The sequence below is a fragment of the Carcharhinus amblyrhynchos genome, chromosome 21 (assembly GCF_965287045.1).
Source record: "Carcharhinus amblyrhynchos chromosome 21, sCarAmb.v2.hapA, whole genome shotgun sequence".
Classification (NCBI taxonomy): Eukaryota; Metazoa; Chordata; class Chondrichthyes; order Carcharhiniformes; family Carcharhinidae; genus Carcharhinus; species Carcharhinus amblyrhynchos.
In genome coordinates this window covers 29,639,682-29,655,812 of record NC_137344.1, presented here as the reverse complement: position 1 = coordinate 29,655,812, position 16,131 = coordinate 29,639,682, and the positions used below count along the sequence as shown (strand labels likewise).

General features: G+C 41.2%; 1 protein-coding gene across 5 annotated transcripts in view; it reads left to right on the top strand.

Moving 5' to 3' along the window:
- LOC145356310 (neuronal-specific septin-3-like) overlaps positions 1-16,131 on the top strand; it is a 264,326-nt gene that overhangs the window by 233,494 nt on the left and 14,701 nt on the right. For all 5 annotated transcript variants that reach the window (XM_080208914.1, XM_080208915.1, XM_080208910.1 and 2 more), the window contains 2 exons: positions 1,475-1,570; positions 4,698-4,794. In XM_080208914.1, the coding sequence (XP_080065040.1) occupies positions 1,475-1,570; positions 4,698-4,794 (193 nt within the window). The remainder of the gene's footprint in view (positions 1-1,474; positions 1,571-4,697; positions 4,795-16,131) is intronic.

Sequence of the window (16,131 nt, the reverse complement as noted above, 5' to 3'; positions counted from 1 at the left end):
TTAAAAAGACAATCAAATCGATACTTTTAATTAAGGCATCAAAAAATTCATATATGAGCAAGGCATGACTTTGACTTTGACAAATCTTTGACTTCAACAAAGCTAGTACGCAATCTGCACAGTACTAACCTTGTTCAAAAAATCCCATTAGCGTGCATGTGCTGTTTTGAATATCGCTAATTGTGAATCACTGGTGCTTGTACTGAGAGCAGGACAGTAACTTACCAGTCTGATTTTGGGCAAATTCAGCTGCATGTTTACCAATTATTACTGATGGACAAATCTTTCAGATTTGAAGGGGAGTGGGGGCAGGGGGGTGGGGTGATGTGTGGAGAAAAAGATACCGTTGCTATAATGCAACTAATGATAACATTGAAATCTATTTTAACGTAACCAATGGTAACATGCCATGAGAGTCAGGTGACCTGTTAGACAATGTAACCAGTGGCATAATGATACAGGGGGCCCAGTAAAATAGAAAACAGGTGGGAATTATGGAAAACTTGTGTCGCTCAGGGTGTGGCTCCAAGTGTTGGTGTAATGAAGTTTCTTTATTAATCCTTTTTTCTTTGAGTCACTTTGTGAAGTGAGTTCTTTTATTGCCAAATGAACAGCCATGATTGCCGGAATGACTTGCTGAAAATGATGCAACGAAAGACGTTTTAAATAATCTTTTCCTTGAGATGAAAGTGGGTTGACAAGTTCTCCCTATGCATAGGTAACGCTGAATAATGTAGCAAACAATTGAAATCTATCTAATTGATTCCTGGTGATGCTGTACTTAAGGCATCAAGAGTAAATGCTCTCTCCAGGGATTAGAAGGTGGGAGATAACTGGGCTAGAGAGCATAGTGGCAATTCAGTTCCATTTGATAAACTTAGATTCTTTCTTTATATAATATCGATTTTTAAAAATATTCTCAATAATTTTCTTGTGGTAATCCTAGCACTATCCTGAGTAGTGACTTGGCACATCGGGTCATCTGCCTGTTGTTGAACCAACCTAATTTACATTCCATTGAAATCAATAGGATGTGAATTGGACAGGTTCCAGAAGAACCACAGACTGGGCAACTTGATGGTGTGAAGCAGTGTGAATTGGAGGTTGCTGCATGTATCATCTATGGTGATGAGGCTTAGTTACAGCAAAAAACAAGTTTAGAAAGGTATTCCCTGCGTAATGACATGGGGATATATAAAAAAAAATTGACATTGCTGTGCAAAAAACGACAAAGGGAAGTAAGGAAATGTACGCTGATGGAAAAGTAGAGGTGAATAAATCAACTTTAGAATGAATGTAAAGAGTTAGAGTTGTGACAAATACTCAAGTATTAGCGAGGACCAACAATGTGCCTAGAATGGGGGAGGGGGCAAAATAAAAAGGTACTTCCTGAAGTATAAATACAAGACACCAGGCTTTATAATGAATCCACACAGTAACTGGTTAAAGCATATCAATGGGTTATTTGTTTCAGATCAGGAATGACCTTCAGAAACATGACATCGACGTGTATCCTCAAAGAGAATTTGACGAAGATGCAGAGGATCGACTAATAAATGACAAAATCAGAGTAAGTGGAACTTGTTTTATTTTCAAATGCATTTAACCTGAAATTTCTTGGGGTATGCTTGGAGTCGGATGTCATCTCTTTACTATATTCCTTTATTATTCACCCTAAATTAACTTTTAGGATGTTTAAAAATTGATTATAAAAATCAATCGTAGAGTCATAGAAGTTTGCAGCATGGCCCAACTTGTCCATGGCGCCTTTTTATTTAACCACTAAGCTAGTCCCAATTATCTGTGTTCGGCCCACGTCCTTCTATACCCATCTTAGCCATATGACTGTCTAAATGCTTTTTAAAAAACAAAGTTGTAACCATCTCTACTATTACATCTGGCAGCTTGTTCCAGACACTCACCCCACTCTGTGTGGGGGGGAAAAAAATTGCCCCTTTTGACCCTTTTGTATCTCTTTCCTCTCACCTTAAACCTATTCCCTCCAATTTTAGACTCCACTACGTTTGGAAAAAGATGTTGACTATCTAGATAATCTATGCATGTAGATCAACTTCTTCCATGCCTTTAGCTGCCATCTGTTCGGGGACTGTTTGGGTGCCATCGGATGCTCAATTGTTTGATGGCAACCATTTTGACATGTCTTAATGCTGTGACTGTGATACAGTTGAGTCAGCCTTTACACACTGTCTGGGATTCCTCGGGCCTCTCATACTGGGACCCACCACAGGAACTTCAGTGGTCTGTTGATTTTCAGTACGACCAGAGAATCTTGTCAGTGGGCTGGGATGGAACATCCCACCCACTGTTTCTGATGAGTTGAAAATTAGTTCCAAAGTACTGAAATTTGGTTTGCAAATGGAAAATGTGAACAGATTTGGCTCCATGCTTTTAGATTTTAAGAGAAATTTGAACAAAGATCCGGTTTCTCTATAGTCACAACTGATAATTTGATACTTTTGAGAAATGGGGCAATCATTCTTACATCTTAGAGTTATAGAGGTTTACAGCATGGAAACAGGCCCTGTGGTCCAACTTTTCCATGCCATCCCTCTTTTTTTAAACCAATGTTTCATATGAACATTGGGCCAGATCTAAAGTAGTGAAGCAGGTAGTTCAAGTCAGGAAATTTCCTGACTTGCTGGACCCACCCCAATTAAAATGTGGCCCGAATCATGAGATTCCCATCCCAGAGATGGGAAATGGAATGGACTTAGGCCTGCTGATCCCTGAAGTACTGCGTAGGAGGGCGTGTACCATGGCAGGCTGTTTAGAAGGCCTGCCTTGGTTCTCTGGAACTTGGTCTCAGTTGCTTCTGAAGCTATTAGGCCTTCTAGCCTACAACTCCTTACCATCCACCCTCCTCCTTTTGGCCCCTCATCTCCTATATGTCACCTTCATCTAGCCGCTCACCTCGTAGTCATTATAGGCAGACCTTGGGAATTGTGAGTAGGGTAGAAAGCGGCCATTTGACCCATTAAGCCTGCACTGACAACAATCCCACCCAGGCTCTATCCCTATAATCTCATGTAGTTACCCTGTTAGTTCCCCCGCACACCAAGGGGAAATTTAGATCTCAAACCTTTTAGTTGCAAGTTCATCCAGACTGCCAGGCACAAAAATTAATTTAAAAAAAGCTTTAATGAAACCAAAACCATTTTATACCTATGCACAAAATTGTACACAAATTCAGCTTAAAATTATACATTTTTCATAACAAGTTTTAAACATCCTCAAGTAGTTAGTCTCTCAAATGATAATCTATTCAAACACCACTTCAAAGACAAAGAATCTTATCGCCTCTTTAAACTGCCAGTCAGACTGCAAGTTCCTGCATACCTACTGTGATGACTATAGAAACTCAGCCAAACATTCATAATAGCCCATGGGGAAATGTCAACAAAGAAGTCTATTGAAACTACATGACAATATGCTGCTTTTTTATTCCAACAGGCAGTGTATGTCCTATCAATCAAAGTAGCACAACAGAGATTTGGTTTTAATTCTGACAGCTGCAGCCAGCACTTGTAGAACAAAATGTTGGAAGCTGTATTTTAGAATCCTTACAGTGCAGCAGGAGGCAAAACGGCCCAGCGAGCCTGAACCGACCACAATCCCACCCAGGCCCTATTCTCATAACACCACACATTTACCCTGCTAATCTCCTGATATTAGGGTCAATTTAGCATGGCCAATCCACTTAACCTGCAGATCTTTGCGCTGTGGGAGGGAACCCATGCAGACACGGGAAGAATATGTAGATTCCACACGGACAGTGACCCGAGGCTGGAATTGAACCCAGCTCCCTGGCACTGAGGCAGCAGTGCTCACCACTGTGCCACTATGCCACCCCAAATTTTAGTGTAGGAAATTCTGGAGTGAGACATTTTGGAATTAGGGAATCGGAAAATGAAACAAAACTTTAAACAGAGCAGAAGAATGTGAGTGATGGTAATTATACAGACCTGACCAGATCTCCAACAGCATTTCCACCAGCTCCATTAATCTGTGAGTCCCGCACTGTGGATTACGGCCCTTATATTAAACTCAGCACAAGGTTCAAATGGCCCTGCTGCATTCAGATTTCCCTCCTGTGTGACTTGTGCCCTGCCCCCTTTCCTGTATCAACAAAAATCAGATTTGTTGATAAATTGGGGTAGAGCTTCCACCTCCAGGTTTTGCCTACCATTTTTAAAGTTCCAAAGCACCTTCCTGACTCTACAAATCTGCCCCCGTTTTCTTTCCCCGTTCTTGGTCTCACTGGGGTACGCATTATGATTCCTTGTGCCCTGGTGCGAAATGTAGCAGTGGGACAATGTGTTCAATGCGGCTCCACTGCTAAACTTGTCAGACCCGTATCTTGGACATTTCGGGCAACCACGGGTTTCATGAACTGAGAAGCCAAATTGCAATTGAAGTATTCCTTGCTGAAAATAATTTGGGATGAACAGGCTTCAGGCCTGCCCCATTGAGAAATACTTCCTCGCCCCTCCCCTCACCCAATTGTCCCTTACATCTCTGCATGCACGTGTGTGGGGGTGGGGAGGAGGACTAAACATGGCATTATGTTATAACGTTGTGAGGCCAAAGGTCTTTCAGGGAGGAAAAGAACAATTTGCATTCAGACACAAACTGTCTTCAAAGCCAAATGTTTCATAATTTGTTCTCCTGTTATTTAGGAAATGGTACCTTTTGCAGTGGTTGGAAGTAACCTCGAGTACCAGGTAAATGGAAGAAGGATTCTTGGTCGAAAAACAAAGTGGGGAACTATTGAAGGTAATTCAAAGGATAATTTTAAACATTAAACTCTACTTGCAGAATAGAGTCATAAGATATTACAGCACAGAAACAGCCAGTTCAATCTGAGCCTCTTGGGAGATCCATTTCATTGGCACACTCTTGCTATCCGCTCATGTTGTTTTGTATTCCGCTACTTTAAAGAAACTAGCTTTTCAAATAAATTATGGTCGTGGATTCCTAACTGTTGGGAAAATCTATTTTCTTTTCTAATCTATGTTGTTCTTGCGATTATCTTAAATTATTACTTTCATAAACCCATTAAAGTTCTGAAGACCTCACTGTGGGATCACTTCAATTCTGGTTGTTTTGTTTGAAGAAATTCTTAACGGGTTAGGTTACAATTATTTTAATGGAGACATGTTGGCTTGCATGATATCAGAGATAGTCTGTACTGCACATTTTCTATTGCTTTAAAAACCTTTTTTATGACAGGGTACTCAAAATTGTACACAGCACTTTATCTGCGGCCTAAATTAGGCTTTTTAATAAGCTTCACACTATCCATTTGTTTTTGCGTTTTATGTCTGTAAGTATAAAACCAAGTTTTGCATTTGATTTTCTTATTTTGCCGCAATCTTCTCATGTCGTACATGGCTGCGTGCACAGCTTCCTCCACTCTATTTAAAATTTAGCTAGGGCTGAGTCTAGAATATTTAGGCCTTTACTAAATAAGACTGGTCCCATTATTGATTCTACATGAACAAGATTCATTACATGCTTCAAGCATAAGAAACATGCTTCAACCCCTGCTCCTAACTATTTCCCCTGTTCACGGGGTCGAATTCCTTTTGTTTTCAGGTGCCATTACCTTTGTTAATGTATTTTTAAGTGGTATTGTACCAAATGCTTTTGAAACTTTCAACTTTAAATTAGAAAGATTAAACTGACTGGCCTGTTGATGTTGTTGGGTTAATTCTTAGACTTTCTTTGAACAAGAATGTAATGTTTGCTATTCTTTAGACCACTGGCACCACCTCCGAATCTAAGGAAGACTGGTTAATTGTGGCCAGTGCCTCTGCAATTTCTATTCTCACTCCCATCAGTATCCTTGGATACATCCTGTCCAGTCTTGCTTTATTCACTTTTAAGTCCATTTAGCCTATCCTATACCTCCTCATCAATTTGAAACCCTCCAAGTGCCTGAATGATCTTGTTTTTTTTTCCATCACGATCTATTCAACAGCGTCTTCCTTGGTAAAGACAGATGTAAGTTATTAATTTAATACCTCAGTCAAGCATCTTGCCTCCATTTTAAATCCCCTTATTGGGCCCTAATTTGTCCCACTTCCTTAACCACCATTTTGCTATTTGTATACGTGTGGAAGATTTGTGGATTCCCTTTTACATTAGCTGCTAGTCTCTTCATACTCTCTTTGCTTCTCTTGCATACTTTCTCACTTCCACTTCTTTGTTTATGCCTGATTCTCAATTAGGTTTCCTGTCTGCCATTTATCATAAGTACACTTTCTCTTTGTCATTTTAATCTCTATCTCTTGCCATTCAGGGAGTTCTAGATTTGTTTACCCTTCCATTCCACTTTGTGCAAATCCACGCCAGGATTCTCTGGCCTCCCTACAGCATTTTCCTTGGCTGTGGGAGTCAGTGCGCCATTGGCCAGCAGCGGGATTTCCTGGTCCCACTGCTGTCAGTGGGATTTCCAGGAAACACGCAGCACGGATGCACCATTGGTGGGACCAGCAGATCCCGTCGGTGGGAAGAGCCAGAAGATCATGACCACGTTTTGTCAGTGCCTCACTGAGATCATCCTTAAAGGCAGCCCATTGTTCAGATAACACTTTTCCTGCCAACATTTGATTCCAGCTGATTAGATCCAGTCTTAACCCACTTAGTTAATTATTCTTACTCTGGATTGTTCCGTGTTCTTTCTCGGAACCAACCTAGGCCTTGTGATACACTGATCCCTGTCTCCTAAATGTTCCCCTTGATCCACTGGGCCTCCAGAGATCAGGTCTAGATGCACCTCCTTTCTTATTGAACTGAAATATTACCACTGGAGGGAATTCTCCTGGACACATTTTATGAACCCTTGCCCTTCTCTGCAATCTCTTTGCAGATTTGTTCCTCTACATCTTTCTCTCTTGCTGGTGGCCCGTAGACTACACCGAGCGATTATAGTTAAACGTTTTTTGTTCCTTAGCTCCAGCCAAATTGATTCTGTCCTTGACCCCTCTGGAACATCTCTCCCTCTCTCTCTTTCTCTCTCCAGCACTGCAATATTATTGTTAATAAATACTGCCACTCCACCCTTTTCCTTCCTTTCCTATCTTTCCTGAACACCTTGTAATGAGGGATATTTAATACTCAGGCCTGTCATCCTTTGAACCAGGTCTGTGTTATTACCACTGCATTATACCAATCTGTGCCGAAAACTCACCAATCTTATTTACCACACTCTGTGTACTCACGTACATGTGTAGTAACCTCAATTTAGACTTTATTATTACTTATTTTACTACTTTACTGGACTTTATTCCTGCTCCCCACTTACTATTTCCATTTATTCCACGACAATAAAACGTAAGTTTAAAGTTTATTTACTAGTGTCACAAGCAGGCTTGCATTAACACTGTGAAAATCCCCCAGTCACCACACTTCAGCACCTGTTCAGGAGCACTGAGTGAGAATTTAGCATGGCCAATGCACTTAAACAGCATGTCTTTCAGGTGGAATAAAGAACTTTTCCTTTCGCTAGCACTGCCTGGTATTTCTAACTTTAGGTACCAAATTCCTCCTTTCCATTTCGATATGCTGATGCCCATTCTCCTGCAATTTTAGTTTAAACCCTTTCTAGCCACATCCTCCCCACTCTTTTTTTCCTCATCCCTCTGCCTTGGAGCAACACAATTTTGCAACACTGTCTTGGAGCAACACAATTTTCTAAAATTTATCCAATGGAACTAAAATGCTTTCTTTTCTCAGTTTCCTCACTGTTTTATAATGTTCTTCTTCATCAAAATTAGCTACTGTGACAGATCTTCACCACTCCAACAATAACCAGCATTTGGAAGATCCCGTTAATGTGGTGAACAAGTCCCAAGGGTCTTCACAGGAACATTACTCGAACAAAAGAACTAACACCTAGCCAGAAAAGGAGATATTACGGCAGACATAGTCAAAGAGCTAGGTTTTAAAGAGTGCATTGAAGGAGGGGAGGGGAATGGGGAGATTTAAGGAGGGAATTCTAGACCTTGGAGCCTTTGAAGACATTCCCATCTATGGTGGGATAGTCAAAGCCAGGAATGCACAAAAGGCCAGGATTGGAGGAACGCACGTATCTTTGAGCAATGAAGGGTTGGAAGAGTTCAGACAGATCAGAAGGTGTGTGACCAGAGAGATTTGAAAACAGGAATGAGAATTTTAAAATTGAGTGGTGCTCAACTGGAAGCCAGTGCAGATCATAGGATCCTACAGTGCAGAAAGAGGCCACACTCCTACCCAGGCCCTATTCCCAAAACTCTTGCATTTACCCTAGTAGTCCAAGTGCTTGAAGGGGCAACTTGACACCAAGGGGCAATTTTAGCATGGCCAATCCACCTAACCCACACATCTTTGGACTGTGGGAGGAAACCAGAGGACCTGGAGGAATCCCATACAGACATGGGGAGAATGTGCAAACTCCACACAGACAGTGGCCCAGGCCGGGAATCGAACCTGGGTCCCTGGCACTGAGGCAGCCGTGCTAACAACTGTGCCACTGTGCTGACAGCGAGCACATTTTGATATCTGATAAAACTAGTAAACTAGAATCTTGCTAAATACCTCACAGCTTTCAGACAGGAGGAGAATGAGCAAAGTGTGTGTGTGGTGTGGTTTACTAACCCCTCTGATCTGAAATATAACACCTTTTATTGGAGGGGTCAGTTATAGGAACCTGCATTTCCCATTATTGACTTATAAGTGTCGCATAATCTTTCCACTATTTATAAAATTACCCATTTTGTTCATTAGTAATTAAAGTTAAAACCATAATAATCTTAACATACTGGAAAAGCTTTTGTCCTGCTCTGTATTACACAGACTCACTTGCATGACTCCTTGGGCAGGAGTTTCCAGCCATGCTTGTCCCAAGATCAGAAAATCCTGCCCGAGATCAACGGACCATGGCCCTGTCCCGCCTGCTATGATTCCTGTGGCAGGACGGGAAAATTCCACCCCTTGTGTTTGTCTTTCACCTTGCGTGAGTATTTTGAAAATGTGTTTTGGAGACCAGTTATTTTTTAAGTACTTCAGATGACATTACGGGGGAAAGAAAATATATATAGAGAAGCACAAAGTGTAAATGCAGGAATCTTGTGGAGGGGATTCAATAGACAGTGCACATGGCAACACAGGCTTATAATGCCACACAGAATCCTGGGTAGTTATTTTTTCTTTTATTGCTTTGTTTAATGACAGTTCAAGCAGAACTATCTATATTCTAAATGCTGCAAAGACACTAATAATCACAATACTTTATGAAGCAGTTTCCCTCGCACTATACCACAGACAATTTCATTTCACATTAATTTGAAGCTCTATTACACTGTGGCGAAAGAGAAGGAAGCCTCTTGGGTGATTTGGATCACTTGCATCCATTGAGTGTGCACCTGCAATCAACAAACTAATGACACTCTAACACTGAAACCTCTCCACGACTGTGTTCTGTCATGTTGCAATTCTAAACCCAGTATTGAATGAGAAAGAAGTAACTGCGTTTATTGATATTAGAAGTATATTCACATCCAGCAGCTCACTGTATGATTATTAACCCCAGTCTAGATACCAACTGACTTCTCCAGTCTGAATCCAACTGTTCACTTAATTACAACAGTGATACAACACTTAATGCGATTCAAGGAACATCATTAGCGTCTCAACATCAAACAGATTTGATTTATTTCTAGCTACACTGCTCCTTTATTCTTAATAATGTTGTAAAGGAACATATCTTTATTGAACCTTCCAGCTACTGCTAATAATGCACATTTGTCATAGTCATACAATGCAGAAAAGGCCCTTTGGCCCATTGAGTCTACACTGACAATAACTACCACTAAAGATGCACTAATCCCACTTTTTTCTGCACTTGTCCCACATCTTTGAATGTTATGATATTTCAAGTGCTCATTCAGTTATTTTTTAAAGGTTTCCAGCCTCCACTACCTTCCCTGGCAGTGCATTCCAGATTCCCACCACCTTCTGAGTGAATTTATTTTTATCAAATCCCTTCTGAATCTCCTGCTGCTTACCCTAAAACCGTGCCCCCTCGTGATTGACCTCTCATAGAATCATAGAATCCCTACAGTGCAGAAGGAGGCCATTTGGCCCATCGAGTCTGCACCGACCACAATCCCACCCAGGTCCTATTCCTGTAACCCCCACATATTTACCCTGCTAATCCCTCTTAATACTAGGGTCAATTCAGCATGGCCAATCCACCTAACCCGCATGAGTGCTTCAGGATTTGCTCACCCCATCTGCCGCACCTGCCCCCTGCCCCCCACCTACAATTTGACACAAACGGCGCCAGTTTTATTTTGACAGTAGCTTCATGTACGTTTAAAACAAGAGAAAAAAAAATCAGAAACCCGAATTCAGATCCAGGGAGCCTCGGATGTCTTGCCATTTGCCTGCACGCACCCGGACAAGTTCCTGAGGACGGTGCGTGGCAGTGCTGAAGGGGAGCTGATTTGTGTCACTCGGACTGGCGGGAGGGTGGTTCTGTGTTCACCCTGCCCATACCCCTCATAATCTTATACACCTCAATCATGACACTTGTAACATTTCTCTCTATAAATCTTTGTAAGCGTAAGCATCTTAATCTCACAATTGTATCTTAATCTAGGAATGCCACACTCTGATGGGCTTGGTCTTAGACACTAGACTTTTGCTGTCTGACCCATCAAATTGTAAAGAAGATACTGTTGGGGCAGCACAGTGGTGAGCACTACTGCTTCACAGTGCCAGGGACCTGGGTTCAATCCCCGGCTTGTGACACTGTTTGGAGTTTGCAGGTTTTCCCCATGTATGCATGGGTGTTCTCCAAGTGCTCTGATTTCCACTCACATTGACCCAAACAGGCACCAGAGTGTGACGATTAGTGGAATTTCACAGTAACTTCATTGCAGTGTTAATGTAAGCCTTACCTGTGACTAATAAATAAACTTAAATTTGTATCACATTCTGGTGGTTGCATCTAGAATGTATCATTTAATTTCCATTTGTTTCCCCAGTGGTCGGACAAGTGTATTATGATTACCCAATCCTGGAATGCAAGCTAGCAGCTTTTCGTACCTTTCTGCTCTGTCTTTTTGGTCTAATTTTCAAGGAGCACATTTGTCATACAGGAGCTTTGTGTATTTCTTCTGTCAAACTGAAGATTTTTCTCAAATTGTTCACTACTGTTCACTTGCTCTTGAATGGGAAACTCATACACCTTCCAAACTTCCCATGTCCACAGGCTACACTGATTTCTAGATTGACAGCAGGCAGTATGAAGTCATTGGGATAAAATTCCATTCATTACAAATGATTTAAATTAAGGCATGTTGACCCATGAATTTTGCCGCAAAATATTTGTTTTGTTTTCGAGTGCTAATTGGCCTACCAAACCCACAATACAACAGGTAGGAAGTGCGTGCATATTTTCAGTCTCAAATCTACCGCTTGAATAGATGAAAGGAAAAAGTATACAGGCACCCTTTACCTACATCTTAAGCAGGGTTTAATTTTACGTATACATATAAGGAACTTACCGCCTGATTGAGGCCTCTCCAAGATTGGTTTGCCCAAAGGCAGCCAGTATCATCACTGACTGCACTCAGCATGTAGCCTTAAAGGATTGCCTCGCTGATGGGGATGTAATAAACATGCCTGACTGTAGAGCTGGGAGGACTAGAGGTGATGCCGCCCACCCAACATTAACAGCTCATTACCGCTCAGGCTTTGATTCTTGTTCTCTCTCAGTTACGGATCCTGATCTCCCCTCTACCCCATTCACTTCAAACTTTGCTTCCTCTCCAATCTCTAAGGTTTAAGTTTAGTTTATTTTGTAGTGTCACAAGTAGACTTGCACTAACACTGCAGTGAGGTTACTGTGAAAATCCTCGCGATGCCACACTTCGGTGCCTGTTCGGGTACACTGAGGGAAAATTTAGCATGGCCAATGTACCTAACCAGCACATCTTTCAGAATGTGGGAGGAAACCGGAGCACCTGCAGGAAACCCAAGCAGACATGGGGGGAAGGTGCAGACTCTGCACAGTGACCCAAACCAGGAATTGAACCCAGTCCCTGGCTCGTTGAGGCAGCAGTGCTTACCAATGTGCCACCCACTAATCTGCCTCCACTGTTACTCTTTGCAGTGCCCAAACCGAACCCATTTACCTGAGGACCACTGAGCATCCCAGTGTTACAACCCTGGTTGGAGCACACTGAGTGTAGCATGAACAATTCTAGATGCTAAACCTTAGAAAGGATATCATGACCTTGGAGGGAGTGCAGCATGGGATTTGCCAGAAAGATGCCTGTATTCTTGATGTTAAATTACGAGGAGAAATTACACAAACTGGGGTTGTAAATTGCTGACATTCAGAAGGTTGAGGAGTGATTTGATTGAAACTATTCAAGATACTTAAGGAAAGGTATAGGGTAGATTGAGAGAAACTATTTCTGCTGAATAGTAGGGGTGGCGGGGAGGGGGGGGGTCAAGAATTTGAGGCAGCCTTTCGGGAGTGGAAATAGGAAACAGTTTCGCACAACAGTTTGGAACTTTTCCCCAAACTGCAATTAATACTCGATCAATTGTTGATTTAGAATTTGGGGTTGAGGAATGTTTGTTAGCCAATGGTATGAAAGAATGTTGGGCAAGGTTGGATATGTGTTAGGAGCCGCAGGTCAGGAATGGTCCCATTGAATGGCTGAAGTGGTTTGAAGGACTAAATGACTGATTCCTCTTGCTGTGCTCGAACTCTCTGCCAGGGGATTCCAATACCAATTGGCTCCATTTTAATAAGGCTGGAGCCCAAAATTCAGAGAGTTTCATGACTTTAGTTTCCAGTCGCAGGAAATGCATCCTTCACATATCTGAATTTCAATACCGCTGTCAATGCAACTTCCAACAATTTGCAATTCATTGGCTAGTTCTTGCAGTCCATAAGTCGGTTGATTTGCACCTTAATAATAAATAGCAAGCATCATTCATGCTGTTATTTTTTAACAAATTCTGAGCCAACGTTTTAAAATACTACAGTGCAAAAGCAGGCCATTTGGCCCCTCAAGTCTGTATCAACTCTCTGATGTAGCATCTGACCCAGACCCAATCCCTGTGACCCCACATAATTACTCTGCTAATCCCCCCTCTAACCTACACATATTGGGACACTAACAGGCAATTCAACACAGTCAATTGGCACATCTTCAGACTGTGGGAGGAAACAGGAGCTGGCACAGGGAGAACGTGTAAACTCCACACAGATGGTACTGTAAATAGACTAAAGAAATTGCTACTTCATAAGTTATGTTCTGATTTATTCTACATAAATAAGCAACTGGCTGTGTCTGTTTTCTTACATTTCCCTGTATCCATATAACCCTGGGTAATTGCAGCACGTCTTAATGAGTTTTTCCACATTGACAATCTGATTCCAATTGTACACCTTTCAATGTATTATTGTTCATTTCACATTTCTAGAATTCTTATAAGTTCTTATCTCATTCTTTTTCAATTAAGATCAATTTTCTGGTTTTAAGCATGTGGAGTTGTGAAGCCGCAGCAACTTTTCCATCCATTTTAATACTTTGCTTTACTCCCTTATGTAGTAATGGAGTGTGTAAAATCTTTTGTTGTATCGAATTCTTTCCAATCTTAGCCCTGTGACCTGATTATCATTCTTTGCATCAGCGAGGCCGCTCAATTACGGATATGTGAAATAGATTAAATAGTAGTTTTTAAACTGTTTCAAGAGTACAGCCAAACACAAACCAATCTAGACATTTCACAAGCAAAGCTATTCCTTATCTGTACCTTCACCAGCTGTACAAATCTGGTCTCCAAACTAAACACTGAACTTGATACATAAACAGTTTGTTACCACTGATGCTAATTTTGTACTAGTACAGTTGATAATCTTCCTTGTAAGGTTTCTGCTGATTTTGTTTTGTCCAAAATTTGTAGGTTAGAAGGGATTAGCCATGGGAAATGTGTGGAGTTACAGAGTTCTCCAGTCGAGTGGGGGAGAAGGCCTGGTAGAGTCAGTGCAGACTCGATGGGCTGAATGGCCTCTTCTGCACTGTAGGGATTCTATTATTGTCTCAGTTGCACGACCAAAATTAATCTTTATTTTCCACATTTACTGGGATTCCAACTCCATTAGGTGGTCTTAACCATTTGATCTTTGTTCTTAAAGGTGTTTCACTTGAATAGTTCATCAGGTCTTACAGTCTTCTATGCCCTCTTTGCATTGAGGTCACGCTGTGTATTCAGTAGATGTGATTTTTATATGTCAAACTCATCATCATCATTAGTGATGCCTTAGCAGTGATGTCATCAACAAGTTCCTTTTTATGACTCCCAACGCACAGTTGTCTTCATTATGTTTCAGTTTGCCTCTTCTGGAGGTTTCAATTATTTTCTATCTGCTGCCTGTTCCCTTCTTTGACATACTGCACATCGTTAAGTCATCCATTGTGTGTCCATGTTGTTGATGTGCTTATACATCATTGTTTTGTAATGCACTTTGAGTGGAAGCACTGCCAAAGGCATCTGGTAAAATCTCACTCTGCCCTTTGTGCCTTGAAGGTCGTCATTTCTGATTTCACATTTGGCTGCTTCTTAATCCCTTTCCTTCCTATTGCCTGAGTAATTTCAATTCTCTGCTGCACAAATCTTCTGGTTTCAATTTTATTTTGCTGTCCTCCCTCAGTCACTCGACTTTCTTCGGAGACCAGGTCTCTCACCTGAGAACCCTCCTTTATTAACCCTCCTTTATTTATTCTATTTTTATTAGTAATTCTGTCAATTAGCCAAATTCATAATTTTAAACATCATTGCATATTGATTACTTTTTCCATTTTCTGCAAACGTGATGAGCACAACATGTATAATTCAAATTTAATTTATAATTGCAGTATTTCTCAAGCTTGTCTATTCTTGCTTCAGATTCTCTCCCTGAAGTATTATTAATACTCATGTTCATTCCCAATAATGTATAGGAAATAAATTATTTTCTGTTTTATTGTTTAATTTGTGCAAATCATACATTAAGGCACTGTATCGTTTTGCAACTTCCAATATGACTTCTGGCAAAGATATGCGAGATGAAATGTAAAAATTATCCATTACAATACCCTGTTGTTTACTTGGAGCTATTTAGTTTCTGTTTCCTCGCCTGTAACTTTTTTGGCGCTGTGATCCATAACTGATGCATAAAGAGAAAAATAACTTATTTTTACACGTTTCCAGCCAACTTATGAACTTCATTGTGCAAACTAGAACCAGGGAAATCCTACAGTGCAGAAGGAAGCCATTTGGCCCATCGAGTCTGCACCGACAATAATCCCACCCAACCATATTCTGGTAAACCCTCTATATTAACCCTGCTAATCCTCCTAACCCGAGAGTAAATTTAACATGGCCAATCAACCTAACCTGCACATTTATGGAGTGTGGGAGGAAACCAGAGCACCCAGAGAAAACCCATGTAGGCACAGGGAGAACATGCAAACTCCACACAGACAGTGACCCAAGCCAGGAATTGAACCCAGATCCCTGGTGCTGTGAGGTAGCCACTGTGCTAACCACTGTGCCATCGTGCTGCCCAACTAACTGATAATTAAATCCAAACTTTTAACTAGTTGATTTATTGTAATATTGATGAATGTTAAGACCAACCCCAACTGAACTCAACTGAACTCTAGATTGTGCCTGGAGTATTATCACTTCTCATTTACATTTTATGGGACTCCCACCTGAGTCATGTGGGCATTTCAAGTCAAAGGCTTATTACTCTGAGGAATAATGGATGTTTTTTTTTTCAAGGCATTATGCTAGCCACTGCTTCCAGTCAGATGGTTCAAGGTGGCAGAGGTGAAGGTGATGAAAGGAGAATAAGCCAGGCCAAAACAACTCATAGACAATGGAAGATTTTGTTTACTGTTGGAATGTAGGAAAAGCAGCAGGAAAATTGCAGACAGTAAGATCCCCCACATAGCAATATGATAAGGATTGGATCACCTATTTTTAAGTGTTGGTTAAGGGATCAATGTCGGAATGTCGCAACATTTCTCTATGAACGGTATGCTTTGTCTATATAGC